The sequence below is a fragment of the Platichthys flesus genome, chromosome 20, assembly GCF_949316205.1.
Source record: "Platichthys flesus chromosome 20, fPlaFle2.1, whole genome shotgun sequence".
Lineage (NCBI taxonomy): Eukaryota > Metazoa > Chordata > Actinopteri > Pleuronectiformes > Pleuronectidae > Platichthys > Platichthys flesus.
The window spans coordinates 15324595-15339350 of record NC_084964.1 but is presented as its reverse complement, the minus strand read 5'-3'; the positions used below and the strand labels follow the sequence as shown (position 1 = coordinate 15339350).

The window sequence follows — 14756 nt, the reverse complement described above, 5'->3', positions numbered from 1 at the left end:
TCTGTTAAAGGTTGAATGTACGAGCATTATACTCATAGAAAGGCAGTTGTGTGACTTTATCTATTCAATGCACAATATTCACATTTTTGTCAATTCATATTTACATAATCTGTTCAGTGCACCATATTTTGCTTCAGTTCAACAAGAGTCAAGAAAGTAAAATCTCTTCAAAAAAAAAAAAACGACAAAGTGCTATAGGTAACTGCCATTTAGGTGCTAATATTTAATTCATTAATTAATATTTAATTCAATGTATAGTCTTAGGAAAGTGAAAAGTAATGTGGTTGGTAGAGGGTTTTTATCCAGAAACATTTAATCCTGACGAGCATTTCTCTGAAGTTAGAAGTGAAAATGATGCAGAGAAAATATATAGTTCAAATTCTGCAGATATCATTTTATAACCACAAGCATTTTAATAGTGTTCAAACAATATCTTTAAACTCTAAATAAATGTTGGAGGGCCTCGGATGAACAAGACCAGGTCAAACCCAGTACACGTGTAGAGAACTGACAGAAATCAGAACACGGCTGAAAACTGTGCCAAAAAGGCAACATGAGATTATTGGTTCAATCAGGCAGGACAGACTTTGTTCAGTGTAAAGTCTGTTTGATATTCAGCTGATTCAGCCGTTGTGTGTCCAACCACACATGCAACACAAAAGTGTGGGAGTGACCTATCAGCATCAGATTTATTGATTGATAAAACAGCGGGGGCACCTTTTGTTTATCTTGCTGATCATCACTATGCTACAAGACCGTTGTAATGGAAAATTCTACTGTTATGCTACTGTTGTGTTTATGTTGTCAGGCCATGTGTGTTCTGTTATTGTCCTGAGACTCCGCCCTCTACTGCTTCCCGCTCTTTTCTCCCTCACCTGTTCCCTATCGTCACCCTGAGTGTTTGCCTGATTTGTTCACCTGTGTCTTGTCTTTGATCGCCCTTCTATTTAAGCCCAGTCTTTTTGTTGTCCCCTGTCGGATTGTATCATTTTTTGACCGTGAAGAAGCAATGCCAGGATACTGCAATTTTTGTTTTTGGCTTTTTGGAACTCTGTTTTGCCAAATTATTGAATTGGATTTTCCGTTTTTATCTCTTGTCATTTTTTGCATCTTGGTCTGCGATTGGGTCCTTGCTCTGAGAAAGCCTAACAGAGACTTTGTCTAGACATAGCATCCTTTTTCGTTGCTGTGTCTAAAGATAAGCAGTCTATTGCCGTGCCTGTACTGTGCTGATCTGATAATCTGCCTGCCCCACGTGGGCTGTACATGCGTCTTTGTGAAGTTCCTGCTACTGTTTTGCGGAACTCGGTTGGTGGGGGGGCTTCTTAACTGCCAGTTCTTGAGAGGCTCTTTGCACTCTCAAGCAGACAGCCTTGCTCTCCGTTTGACTTGTGTCCGAAGCTTCGTAATAAAGACAGAAACTGTTTGTTTGATTCACTCTTTATTACTGACGACCACCTAAAATTGCCATAGCACCGTTTCTGCTGTTTGTTAAAAAACGTCAAAAACATACAAATAAACTTGCATATTTCATCCTTGGCATTAAACTGAAATCTCACAAAACCAACCATTAATTACTGAAATCCCAGGGTATGACAATAAGTATTTTGAACTGTCATCCTCCCAGTTCGCAGATTAACCCTCACTCCCTCGGCATTCACCTGCAGGCGTCACAGGGTCATTCACCACGTTTGCATTTGCCCTCTTTATAATTTTATCTAATGACGTTGGAGCCCTGGGGAAATATTTAAAACATGTGTGTTTTGTGACTGAAATGTGACTTTACCACAGTGAGGTATACATGATTTGTGTATTGATGAGGTACTGGAGGGAGAGTCATCGTTGTGGTGGTTAGATTCCATCTGTACAGGAGGCAGCAGAAGCACGCTGGTTCATTCTCATTGGGAGAGTAAATGACGAGCGATCCAGTCGGTGAAATGGCCCACGTTGCTGTAGACACCGGGCTTGTGCTTCTTGCCGCAGCCGTCGCCCCAGCTCACCACGCCGACGACGTAGTGCGTCCCGTTCCTCTCGCACACCAGAGGGCCCCCGGAGTCGCCCTGCAGCGAGACAGACAGGACGCTCTAACACTAGACTTTCTGATTTCCCCTCGTTTTTTAAATCACAACAGTCGTGTCACGTGCACAGACCTGGCAGGAGTCGACGCCTCCTTTCATGTTGCCTGCACAGAACATACTGTCGTCCAGAGAGTCCCCGTACACGTGGGGGGCTTTACATTTGTCCTGGGAGATCAGGAGAACACGAGCGTCCAGCAGCTGGTTGGTACCGTTCTTCTCTGAAACACATGAGGATGTGACGTTATCAAATCGATGCATTCAGTCACATGATTTTTAAAATGCATGCAGGGCAAGACATTTTCCATATGTTTTTATTTGTGTCAGTTGTGTAAATCTAAGTTAACAGACTTTATTAATAACAACACTTCAGCGTGTTAATGGACAGTTGTTACTTAGACATTTCTTTCAATCTTGTGGAAGTCGAGGCTCTAATTGACTCATATTCTAAGCAGTAATTTGTTGTCTGACGTTTTAAAAAATGAACTCATGACAGTTATTTAATAAGCACGTTTTGAAATGAATAAGTCAAAATACATTACCCTGTTTCCCGATGTAAATGCGTGATATGGGCAAAGGGGAATTGGATGAAATTCCACGAGCTGCCAAAGGTTCAAAAGATTTTTGGTTTAATCTCCTAACTCGGCTGTAACTTTCTATTATTCCTCTTCAAACAACTAATTCTGCACATCCAGCAGCTTCCTGTGAACTCAGGTGTATTTAAATTTAATCTGGCTGAATACTTAGTTACCTAAGTGTAAACTCTGACCCCATTAACGGATCACATGCAGCCTATAGAGGATTGCTCCAGTTGAAATGATGCTCACGTGTTTCGGTTGCACCCCATCCTGAGATCACACACTCCGTCCCACTGCTGAAGGGATGGTTTGCCAGACAGGCCGTCTTCACAAAGCGTGTTTCTTTGGCACAGTACGGTGAGTCTGTGACTCTCAGCTGAAGCATGGCTGCACAGGAGACACACACATCGTTATTGGCATTAAATCTACCAGAGTACAGAATCAGCCGTCATGTGGAATAACAAAAACACCTCACCAACATCATTATAAAGAGCAAAGGGGGTCGTCCTGTATTCCTCGTGCATAATGGCCTTCACCACAGGAATGACCTGATCATATACCTCATCCTTCTCTATGTCCACTCCTCCCAGCACCACCTGCATTTCCACTCCACTTTGACTGGACAAACAAACACAGTTCATTTACCACAGTGTGTACGGCTCTATATCATGTACCAACATACCTCAGATGGTGGAGCTTACATGCAGTGTGCAGCAGTGAGGACCCAGCAGGACTCGAGGAGGATGCCGCCGCAGATGTGCCCGAAAGGTTCGGAGGAGCCTTTGGTTCTGGTCTGCAGGGAAACCTGCCATGGATGAGCCCCAGGAAGAGACTTCCTCCCTCCGAAGATCCTGGACGAGCGGCCGGACTGAGGCCTTCCACACTTGGAGAACTGGGCCGGAGGGACGGTGGGTTGGACTGGAGTCGGATCTGTTTCGTGGGTGGTTGGTATGGTAGCTGGAACTGAGAGGGAAAATATAAATGTATCAAATGAGAGCGGTTAAAGAAGTGTGTGTGTGTGTGTGTGTGTGTGTTAGTGTGTTTCACCTGCAGAACATTTCCTGACGTTACAGTGGTTCCACTTCAGTTTGCCATCTTTGTTAATGAAGCACCAGGGCTGATCATCTCCATCAGGGTTCCTTGAAGAAAGAAGGATTTCAATACTGGGATTTAAACAAGCTCCACTATATTTCAAATGAACGCTTCCAATGTAACAAAATATGGCAATCAGGGACGGTGCAGTGGTCGGCAATGTTGCCTCACAGCAAGACAATGATGTGCTAGAACTCCTGTTCGGAAAGAGGTCTTTCTGGTCGGTCTGACGGAAAGGTGGAAGATTGGATGAATGGATGGATGGACGGACAGGTGGATGGATGGATGAATTGATGTGTGGAGAGATGGACGGATGGAAAGAGAGGTGGATGGATGGATTGACGGGTGGATGGATGGACGGTTGGAGGGATGGATGGAAAGTTGGACGAAAGGACAGGCGGATGGACGGATGGACGGAAGGACGGAAAGGTGGAAGATTGGATGAATGAATGGATGGACGGACAGGTGGATGGATGGATGGACGAATGGATGGGTGGAGGGATGGACGGATGGATGGATGGTAAGACAGGTGGATGGATGGATGGACGAGTGGATGGATGTGCGGATGGATGGATGGTAAGACAAGGGGATGGATGGATGGATGGATGGATGGATGGACGGATGGACGGTTGGAGGGATGGATGGATGGAAAGTTGGACGAAAGGACAGCTGGATGGACGGATAGACGGAAAGGTGGACGGATGGATCAACGGATGGACGAATGGAGATTGATGGATGAACCAAACCAAATCTTGCACCCTTTAACTGGGAAGTCATTTAAATCAAAGCATTTCAAACGCTGATAACTTATTCTGTAAATTAGGAAATCTTTGTAAAGTTACAAAGATTTCCTAATATTTATAAAGCAGCTCCTGATTTCACAGTAACCCGACATGAGTGGAGTTACTGTGCATCCATTCAGTTCATGGGGAACCTGCTGAACTTGATATCTGATGCCCATACCATGACTTTATGAAAAAAAATCCAAGGAAAGACGTTAACTGATCCAAAGTGCATCAGCAAAAAAAAAAGAAAGTTTGGTCTGGACCCAAACAAGCATTATGTGTGCAGTGTGGACACAGGACGACCCCTCACCTGCAGTAGTTGTGTGGCCCGATTCCATCGAAGCCTGCGTACTCTTGGAAGGGATCCCCCCCGCTCTGCGCGATGAAGTAGGAGTTCCAGTCTAGACACTCCTCCCCCTCCGCAGTGACACTCACCTTGCCGCGGTAAAACTCTCCGTCCTCTTGGTAACAGTCATTTGGACCTGGAGGCACACTGACTTTGAATCGCTCTGCACCAGTAAACTCTGGGTTCTTATATAGAGGATGAAGGAGTTTGGTTTTACGTGTGGTTTTCTGTGTTTGGACAGTGAGGGAATTATATTTACCCACTTCGCAGAATCGGCCAGTGTATCCGTTAGGACAGGAACATTGGAAGGAGGAACGTTTGGGGCCCTTCATGCAGGAGCCTCCGTTCTGACAGGGACTGGGTCTGCAGGGAGCAGCTGTGAACACAGATCAATGTCTCCGACAAGCGCATTGCAACAAATACTGAGGCAGTCAGAGATCCCTAATATCCGATAATTCAGTAGAACTGTTTAAAACAGACCTTTCGTGCAGCTGGGTGGTTGGAATGGAGGTTTGCACTTGCACTCGAAGAAGGGAGCTGTGGACGTGAGGACGCAGCTGCCGTGGCCACATTTCACATTCCTGCAAACGTCTTTGACTTAAAAGAAACACAAGGAACATTCATTTAATTCTGGTTTAATTTGATTTCAATTGAAGTCATCAGAAACAGGCTATGTTCAAAGGCCGGATTTAAATAACATCCGGCCTTTGTTTGTTAGAGCCACAACGTGTGTTGTCCCACTCAGTGTTATTTACCACTGGGGCTTAATGCAAGTAATGTGTGAATTTAAAAATCTTCCTCATACAGCAATATGCCTGGTCTGGAGTAAAAGTTGATAAAACAAACAATGAGACATATCGTTTTACTCTTGTTGTACAAAATTAAAATCCTCCAGAAGACCTAATGCTTCTGTTTTAGAACAAAATCTCAGACTTTGCCTGAAGTTGGCCATAAATTTAAGAAATGTCATAAATTTCTGAATACTCTGACCTGAAAGTGTCCTAGATGAGCCGGGGATCGAACCACCGACTTATCTATCTCAGAGCCCAGAAAGACAACAATGAAAGTTCTGCTTCATAAATTCTTGTTAAATTTTGTTTTTTTGTATAAGCTTATCATGTTTGTCATTATGAAATCTTAATTTTAATTAAGTACAGTAGTCCAGTAAATACACAACATACTGAATTACTTTCCATCACAAAAGCCAATAAAGAAGAAGGACGGACAATGACAGACAGTCCGATACCTTGCTGACACTTCTTCCCTGTGTAGGGCTCAGGGCACGAGCACATGAAGCCCCCGGTAGCCTTGTGTTCACAGGCGCCTCTGTTCAGACACGGGTTTGGATCACACTCGTCTGAATGGAGGCAGAATTACACGTCAATGCTTGGTTGCCCCGTGTTTGGTTCCACCGATCAATAGTACGATTCAGCAAAATCAATCAGGAGCAAAGGGCGATTGACTTATGGGAGGGGGGGTGTTGTTGATCAATACGTCTTAAGACCCCAAACCCTCGCTGTTGCCGTTTGAAATTTACCTGAGACATCCAGGAGGTCGTACAACCAGTCATAATCTGTCAAATCGAGATCTCCTGCTGGACTCTCAGTGGCATAATCGTAGTAATATCCATAATCTGTGAGGAAGAGGGGAGACGTTCAAACGTTAAACACAGTCGAAGCCTTGTTTTACTGCAACCTGAGTAAAGTTGAGAGGGTCTTCATTACCAGTGTCGCCTGTCTCCGAGATCACCTGCGAATAAATCAAACATTTATCAATGGTCTCTCAACCCGACCCCCTTCTTAAATCTGAGTCAAGGCTCAGGTCTCACGCCACAGTCATACTTACGAAGAGTTCCCGTCCGAACGCAGCGAGCGCCCACAGCGAGGTTATCAAGCAGACTGTGTTGATGTGGAGCGCAGTCATGATGGGACCAGAGTGAGTCTCTCTGGTTCGGAGACTTTAGATAAAAACCCCTTAAAAATGAAGACCCTGACACTCTCCTCCCACCTGTAAATCATTTCTCCCTGCATTGATTTGGCAGAAGTTACACGTCACTCACTTCTTTGTCTTCTATTACCAGTGACCTTTGCTTCCGTCGAGGTCGATGAAAAAAGTAACGTCCGTAGCTCCGATTAACTGTGGGGAAGTATCACGGTGAAAAATGAAATAAATCTGTTAATGCTACTTTACACTGTTGTCAGGTTGTCGTGCCCTACAAGCAGGTTTTCTAGAAGTTCTCTAATCTGTCTTCAGGTTGTTGTTTTTTTGCAAACATGACCCAGTGACCCCAGTTTCTCAACATGCACCAGATTTACGAAAGCGAGCAGCAGATAGTCTGCCACCGAAACTGATTTTACAGTTTGCAATATTTATGAAATTGTCGTTCTTTGCAATTATACATAAAAAACATAATTCTTTATGTACATGGTGCAAAGCTGAAATATCCCTTTTCATTGTTAAAGTTAAGAACACTTTAAAATCGTTTAAATATTCCTTTGCACATCTTTTTTAATTTAAATTCACGTTAAAATAAAAGAAAACCCTGTATGGTCCTGGTTAATCACAGTCCCCCTTGTGGTCTTTCTGGGTGAAGCATGTTGTCCCCATGTTCGTGTAGGTTTCACTGCAGCTTCTTCCCACAGTCCAAAGACATGTAGATTGAGGTCAGGTTAACTGGAGACTCTCAATTCCCTGCAGATGTGAATGTGATTGGCTCCAGTCTCTTCTCAACCTTTAAAGGATTTTAGATAATGAATAGGAATATGCAACATCACACTCAATATAAACATCTTATTTTATTAAAATATGCATTATTTCAAAATGGAACCTGCAACTTCACAAATGATGACCGTTCTCTTCTCCTCAGGTCGCCCTCTGTGGTAGAAAACTGAAGATGAGTGAATCTTTGATTAGCAGAAGAAAAACAAGTGAAGAAAAACTTCTCCCAGACGTCGGCAGTATTTGTCAGCTGAGCTGGTTTTTTTTATTCAAACAGTGATCACTTTACAGCGGGTGCAATATCATATTTTCACTGTACAGCCCTATGGAGGATATAACGGGGAGCATGTGGAGAAATCTCTCTCCCTGGTCGTTAACCTCCTCTCACAGGTCAAAACAGGGTCATCAACTGTTTACACAGTGTCAACCGGGTTTAACGTGTATTGAAAAAGCCGGAGGGGAAAACTTGTAAACAGTATTTCGTGAGCATTAACTTCGTCCTTGGTCTTGATTCAAATTGTCCGAATGATAATTCCATGCAACACTCCACAGACACTTCAAACTGGCATCCAGGGGATAATCATCATTAAGTGCCTCGGCTTTGTTGAACAGTAATGAACCGCATGAAGAAGAAAAGTCTTTAACACAGTGTTCAGGTCAGTCTGTGTGCATATCACTTCATTGTTTGTTCACAAGAAGCAGCCTGAACCCAAAACCTTCATATTTCCATTGCAAATCTCCCAAATACGCTAACGAAAAAGTCTGCTCGCCCACACATACAGTTCATTGTCATCAGCTGCAGAGGATATGGCAAAAAACTAAATCTGGTGCAATTCACAGGTTTTTCTTTCACTGGAATACAATGGGGCAGGTTCCAGTAAATAAAAAAAAAAACATTATATATAAATATTAGGCATATAATGCTAACTCTCAGGAGCCGAGTCAGCAGCAAGTCAGTCCTTCTCACTATCAAAGTCCATGACAACAGATCGAAAATAAACCAAATGCTTGTTCGTCGCTTTTGTTCTGTCGGCTCTCAGAGTGGCTCCAAGTGCTGTCTCCATTATCGTCCACGCGATAACAACCTCTCTGTTCATGTGTATTCAGATTTGCGGATGTAGTTGGAAGGCACGTAGCCCTGTCGGCCTCCCGCCTCGCCCAGCCACCACTCGCCGTTGCCGTTCAAGTCCTTGAACTCCAGGATCCGTAGCCTCTGATTGGCCGAGATGCTCAGTTCGTTGGCACAGCGGGCGCTGAATGAGTAGATGGCGTAGTAAATCTGGGGGAAATTAAGGAAAAACAATGTTATCTTGACTTTTTTTTTCATGTCTTATCATAATCAAACCATACATCTCAGTAGTCTCAGTCTCACCTGGTGACCGTCTATTTCGCCCTCATCCTCTGGTTCCAGTGGTTGCTGTGGTTCCACTGGTGCCGGCACCGGCTCGATGTACTCGTCTCTGGAGTAGCCCGACTTCTTTTGGCCACCACTGTCTCCGTTTCGCCGCTGGTGCGAGCTGTAGGATTTGTCTGTGTGACCGTGCCGCTGTGAGTGATTGTTTCTGTGCGATGTGGAGGAGTCGGTCTCCGAGAGGTCCGACGTCTCCTTGTACCTGCTCGACCTCGCGTTACTCGCTTCGTACGAGTCTCTGTGGTTGCCCCGGTACGAAGGCTCCGCGTCTCTGTGACTCGGGGGGTTCCGGTGCGTTTGGTCTGTGAACTCCCTTCGGTTCGAGGGATTTCGGGGGGAGGAGTTTATGGAGTTGCTCAGACTGGCCGAGTCGGGTGCGTCCCTGGGGTGACTCCTGCGGGACGAGGCGGAGTCCAGAGACGGGTGTGGCGACGACTGGCCCGGGGGCTGCGATGTGGAAAAGCTGACGGTAGCCGCTTCCTGGTTAAAGGTCAGCGTGCTGCTGCTGTTCTGGCGGGAGAAGACGGGGGAGGAGCCGCCGTAGCCCGACTCATTGGACGACTGGCTCTCGATGGAGACGTCTGATTGGCTTCTGCGTGGGTTGTAAGGTTTGAGGAAGGAGCTGTACACAAAACCCTTGGTGACTGCAAAACAAGGAATCAAATATTACTGCACCATTATCCCAACAATGTGTGGCTGAATTATTTAAAATCGGGCCTTATTTTACCAACCTCCATTATCTATTAGCCAGCGGTTGTTGCTTCCCATGGGGTCCTGCTGCTTGATCACACCTACAAGATCTCCCTCTAGTACGGACACATCCAGATCCTGGGCAGCATTAAAGTTCCTCTCAGCCTGGAACAGCTTCTCAGGGCCGTAGCGAACCAGAAGCCCTGCTCGGTGCTCCTCGGTCTGCATGATGTAGTTTGGCTGAAAAGGACAAAACTCGTGTTAGCGGTGAAACTCCTGCATCATCTGCTCTAGTACGAGTTGGGAGCAGGAGTCTAACTCACAGGTCCCTGCAGTTGCTTTTTCGAGGTCTGCTTCTCCATCGTCTTCTTGTCGTAGGTCTTTTTCGCGGGGGGGGCGGCCGGAGGCAGGTTCTGTGGACAGAAGCTGAAGCGCTGCAGAAGCTGGAGAACCCGGCTGTACTCGTCTTGGAACTGTGCAATGAGGTTGCCCTCCGTGCCCACCTTGTTAGAAAACTGCAGATTTGGCGACAGGAGAACAGGAGACTTGTGAATTTATATATAAATGTATATAGTCCTCAAAGAGAGAAAAAAGCGAAACGACCATGGGACACGAGGACGAAGTTTAAACAATGGTGGGACGTTTTAAGGAGAGGCTTTGCAAGTTGACAAGAAACTACAGGTTTGATGTTACACGGACAAAACAGTTGCTGGGAGTAGTATCTCTCTTTTGAGATGAAAAGCAGTCGCACTCACGATCTGTAGAATGGGTTTCAACTCTCCCAGAGTCGTCTTCATGAAGTCCTTCTGGGCCTGAGCGAACGCCCTCACGCAGCCCGTGAACAGCTCCTCTGCGGCCATGTGGAACTTGGGCAGCTCGTCGAGAAGCTGGGCGTTGAGCGCCTCGTAGTTGTTGCGCGCCACCTGCAGCTCCTCCTGGACGCGGCGCTCCTTGAGGCGGTCGGCGCGCTCCTTGCAGTTGTCGTAGTCCAGCAGCTTGTCAAATCGCTTCTGGATGAGCTTGTGCGGCCCGGTGAACATGAGGAGCAGCTGGGTGAGCGGGTTGACCACTAAGGCCTCGGTGCGCGCCTTCTACTCGGGAGAGGACGGGAGGAAGACAGATATTGTGACGCAATCAGAGGTCGTTCCCAATGCACTCTCACAGAAACTAGGTGGAGATCTACAGACGACTTACAAATTGCGGGAACTGTTTGTCGCTGATGCAGCGGTGCGCCCTCTGGAAGCCGTCAGGGTCCAGTGCATTGCGCTCTGTGTAGATGTCACAGAAACTGATGGCAGCCAACACCTTCACAGACGCAGATTCCTGTAAAAGACAAACTCGCAGAATTACAATCTGAAAAAAATACGTTAAGAAAATAAAGTACAGTAACTGGAATACAAGTGTTCCATCTTAAAATCGATATAAATGAACATGTGTGTCCATTACAGACACTGAACATATCCTCAATCACCTTTGTATTTCTCCACAGGCCTTTGTTGACATGATTATTAAAGTCTGGGTTAATTAATACTAAATATTGAAATCGGAATTTAAAGACATTCACAAAAACATGAAGTATTTCTCCTTAGAGATTCTAGTATGATCCAAAAATGATTTTTAGATCATGGTAAAGGGTTCCTACCCTGATGTGTTGCAGATACAGAGAAATGTCCCGAATGAAAGACTTGATGAGCCTCTCCTGCAGCCGGAATCTCTTCTCAGCCTCGTCGAACGCTTCGTCTTTAATCTGGGAAAAAGACAGAGGTCAGAGGTCAAAGCCGAGAGAGAACAGAGCGTCATGCCTTAACCTTGATGTGACCTTTGACTTCATTTAAAAACATCCCTATCCTACCTGAGGGGAAATGCCTGTGAGGTGCTTGAGGTGGCTGCTGACTCGGTTGGATTTTTTGATGATGGAGTGCATGCTCAGCTTCGAGATCTTGTCGATGAACGTGTCCTCGTCCCCTTTCCTGTACTTCACCACTGTGGACACCAGGGGGAGACAAGTCATTAAAACACTCCCAGATTCAAATTTACAGCATGATGCATGTTCACACCGATGGGATGCAATGAGCTCAAAAGACAGCGATGTTTACCGAGGTCCTTCCTGCGTTTGTACTCGTTGATGTTCACGTTGATCTCCTTGACGGCCAGCAGGGCCTGAGTCAGCTGGGCCCGGTCGGGGTGGCTCTCCGGCGTGGCCCCCAGCAGCTCCATCAGCAGCAGCGGGTAACGCATCACCCGCTGCACCGGCTTGATGAGGAAGGAGCCGAGGTTGATGTAATTCGTTTTACCCCTGAAGAGAAGAGTCAGAGACAGTAGATTGTGTTTGAAAATAAAAAAACAAAGAGTATATGAAGAATGAAAGACCATCACAGGTTTACAGCTACACCTAAAAAGACAGAGTTTCTTCCCACGTTCATGTAACACGTCTTTATCATGTGGATTATATGATCCATGATGTGTGACATCATCACATACACAGATATGCCGATGATGACTAATGCAAGAGAACACGGGAGGCACAATATGCTTAACAATATTGATTAAGCTTAGTTTAAATGCAATCTGGTGGACAAACAGCTCTCACAGCTTCAAACCTGAGTATTTTTATTTGATGCATGGAACTCGAGTAACGAGGTGAAAATAAGCATCTAATGATATTGAGAAAGGATTTTACAATGAGTTTTCTTGGGAGAATATTGATTACACCTGTTGCTGTGAACTGCTGTTGCTGTTTGAGTCCAGCAGATGGCACTAAATGCGTTTCCCAGGATCAACAGTTACTTTACATCACAGCACACACATGCACATGCAGACACACGCAATAGATTACGAGTCACTCTCAAATCAAGGGAAGGACCTCGCAATAGCCAAATAAAGACGAGCACAAAAGTCTTCCACACACACTCTCACACAAACACACACACACACAGACACACACGGGTCATTTCCAGGGGGTTAGTGAGCAAAAGTCATGCGGTCAAGATGATTCTCATGCCGGAAACCATGACGACATTCGTTGTGGCGACTTACCACTCTCGATAAATGGCCCTGTTGAGAGGAGGAGGAATGGAGAGGGGCAGAAAAATAAAACACAAACAGGTTTTATAAGCCGTAACTTTCATCAATTCGTAAAAAGTCCTATTTAATCAAAATCTACAGGTCATGATTTGGTGATCAACCAAACCCACCAGAATTTGGCTTTGCACGGTCAATAGAGACAAACACGTCAATGGAACTGCTGGTTGTTAGGGCTTTGTTTTGAGAATTCTCCCTTAAAAGCTGGACAAAGGCCGAGAGTGGCTGTAAAACATGTTGTTTCTAGAAGGCGGCAGCACACATGACCTTTCTAAAGCTGAATAGGCTGCAACAACAAACACACTTTAGAAGATATTTATGTCCCTCATGAGGCCGGCAACCTAATGGTTCATTTACAAAAATCTGGATTCTAAAAGATACGTCCAAAGCAACAAGGATTTGTCAGCGTCGCCTTTCGTTTATGCAGATTTCTTCTTGGAACCACAGCCCTTATTATCTCCCTTTATCCAAAGCTTCCGGTCTGACAAGCCTGCGTTTATCTCCAGACATGGATCTGTGACTGTATTTAACAGCATCGCAGCCACGTAAAGCCAATGGTCTGAGTCACTGGTGGCGAAACTAGAGGTGAAACCAGGCAGGGCACATTCTTCACCTGTTTTACATTACTGAGAACGCCGGTGAGCCGGGGGCGCGCGCGGAGAGGGAAGGCGTGACAATGAAAGATCTTTAGTGTAAATATTGTTCACATAAGTTTAAAGATTTACTCTGACTTTACTTCCCTCTCAAAACCTGCCAGCACATTCAAGTTCAAAGTCTGCTTGGAAACAAACAACAATCTTGTCATAGATTAAACTTGAACTCAATAACATTGTGACTTTTACAAAACATTAACTGGAATAAAAAAATCTAAACGCCTTAAACTAAAATGTCACTTAATAGAGTGAATACCTCCGCCAGGGCCCAACAGCCCCATTCTGAAACATCTAAACTCACTATATCTGGATTTTTATTTCTGCTTCAGATATATATGCTCAAATATTAGTTCCCTAAACATGTCGGATTCTTTTCCATCAAGATCCATGAATTATTCTGTGAAAAATCAATGAATATAAAATATCTAAATGTTATGGATTCTTTCTCGGCTCATGTCCCATCTAAGTATTGTGGAAATCCATTCAGTTGTTTTTGTGTAATGCTGATAACAAAACAGACGGGGGCGTTGAACACATTGGTGGAGGTTATTAAACTACATGAAAAACTTTCATATTAGTGTCCACTCATTTGTTTCCATGCGTACGTACGTGCACATGTTTGGTCTCACACGTGCAAAACATGTTATTAAAGTCAAACACGCAAGTCAAAGCTAAGAATCTAGAGCTTAAACTTATGAGTGAGACTTTTCAGACTTCCCTCCCTGCTCTCGGGGACTCACCTCAGCCGCTCCAGACACTCCAGCACGTGGCGATGGACGTTCTCGTCCTTCTCGTAGCACTCGAGCAGAGAGATGGCGTCGTCGTGGTTCTGGCAGTAGATCTTGTAAACCTCCTCCAGCTCAGCTTTGAAGTCCAGAAACACATCACCTGAGAGGAAAGAGGAACAGACGAGAAGATGAATCGACCAAACACAAACAAAGTAGGATCGATAGGGATCAGTATTTGAATCGTTTGGGGGCAAAACACGAGAATAAAAACTATCTTTGTCATCAAACATTACCTTTCACTTTTCTTTTTCTAACGGTTGTTTTCAGAGTGTGTTCAAAGTCTCACTCAGACAATAAAACTTGATCAGGTCACAGTTTATGATTAAAACGCTGCTGATAGGATTTGTTTCATTGGAACATTGGTAAAGAAACAACCTCAGACCAGATACTGTGTCTTTTAAAAAACAGGCTGCTCACCGATAGAGTCCGTCTCGTGCAGAGCTTCAGACAGCCGCTCTGACATGTCGATCACCGAGCTGATGTTTCCAAAGAGCTCGTCAAAGTCCACATTCTTCAACTTCAGGGAGAGACACAGAGAA

At 45.0% G+C, this 14756-nt stretch overlaps 2 protein-coding genes across 5 annotated transcripts in view; both read right to left on the bottom strand.

Annotated features, from left to right (window-relative positions):
• Nucleotides 1-1424: 1424 nt before the first annotated feature.
• Nucleotides 1425-6863, bottom strand: habp2 (hyaluronan binding protein 2). 2 transcript variants are annotated; one of them, XM_062413907.1, is made up of 13 exons: nt 6722-6862; nt 6601-6625; nt 6414-6509; nt 6123-6233; nt 5357-5473; nt 5136-5252; nt 4841-5012; nt 3701-3792; nt 3355-3616; nt 3129-3271; nt 2903-3040; nt 2151-2296; nt 1425-2060 (listed from the first exon to the last, which is right to left on the bottom strand). In XM_062413907.1, exons 1-13 carry the CDS (start codon nt 6797-6799, stop codon nt 1899-1901), a joined length of 1659 nt encoding a protein of 552 aa, XP_062269891.1. In that variant the 5' UTR covers nt 6800-6862; the 3' UTR covers nt 1425-1898. The 2 variants fall into 2 exon arrangements, with proteins under 2 accessions (XP_062269891.1, XP_062269892.1); XM_062413908.1 differs by lacking the exons at nt 1425-2060; nt 2151-2296 and adding an exon at nt 2470-2677 and having other exon boundaries at nt 6722-6863.
• Nucleotides 6864-7812: 949 nt separating this feature from the next.
• The window catches only part of dnmbp (dynamin binding protein), a 37345-nt gene continuing 30401 nt past the window's right edge, over nt 7813-14756 (bottom strand). For 2 of the 3 annotated variants that reach the window (XM_062413891.1, XM_062413893.1), the window contains 12 exons: nt 14635-14734; nt 14170-14317; nt 12732-12749; nt 11792-11991; nt 11548-11678; nt 11338-11442; nt 10890-11018; nt 10451-10786; nt 10019-10210; nt 9737-9935; nt 8967-9649; nt 7813-8873 (listed from right to left, as the gene is read on the bottom strand). In XM_062413891.1, the coding sequence (XP_062269875.1) occupies nt 8688-8873; nt 8967-9649; nt 9737-9935; nt 10019-10210; nt 10451-10786; nt 10890-11018; nt 11338-11442; nt 11548-11678; nt 11792-11991; nt 12732-12749; nt 14170-14317; nt 14635-14734 (2427 nt within the window). In that variant the 3' untranslated portion in view covers nt 7813-8687. The remainder of the gene's footprint in view (nt 8874-8966; nt 9650-9736; nt 9936-10018; nt 10211-10450; nt 10787-10889; nt 11019-11337; nt 11443-11547; nt 11679-11791; nt 11992-12731; nt 12750-14169; nt 14318-14634; nt 14735-14756) is intronic. The other variant, XM_062413892.1, reaches the window with a different exon arrangement.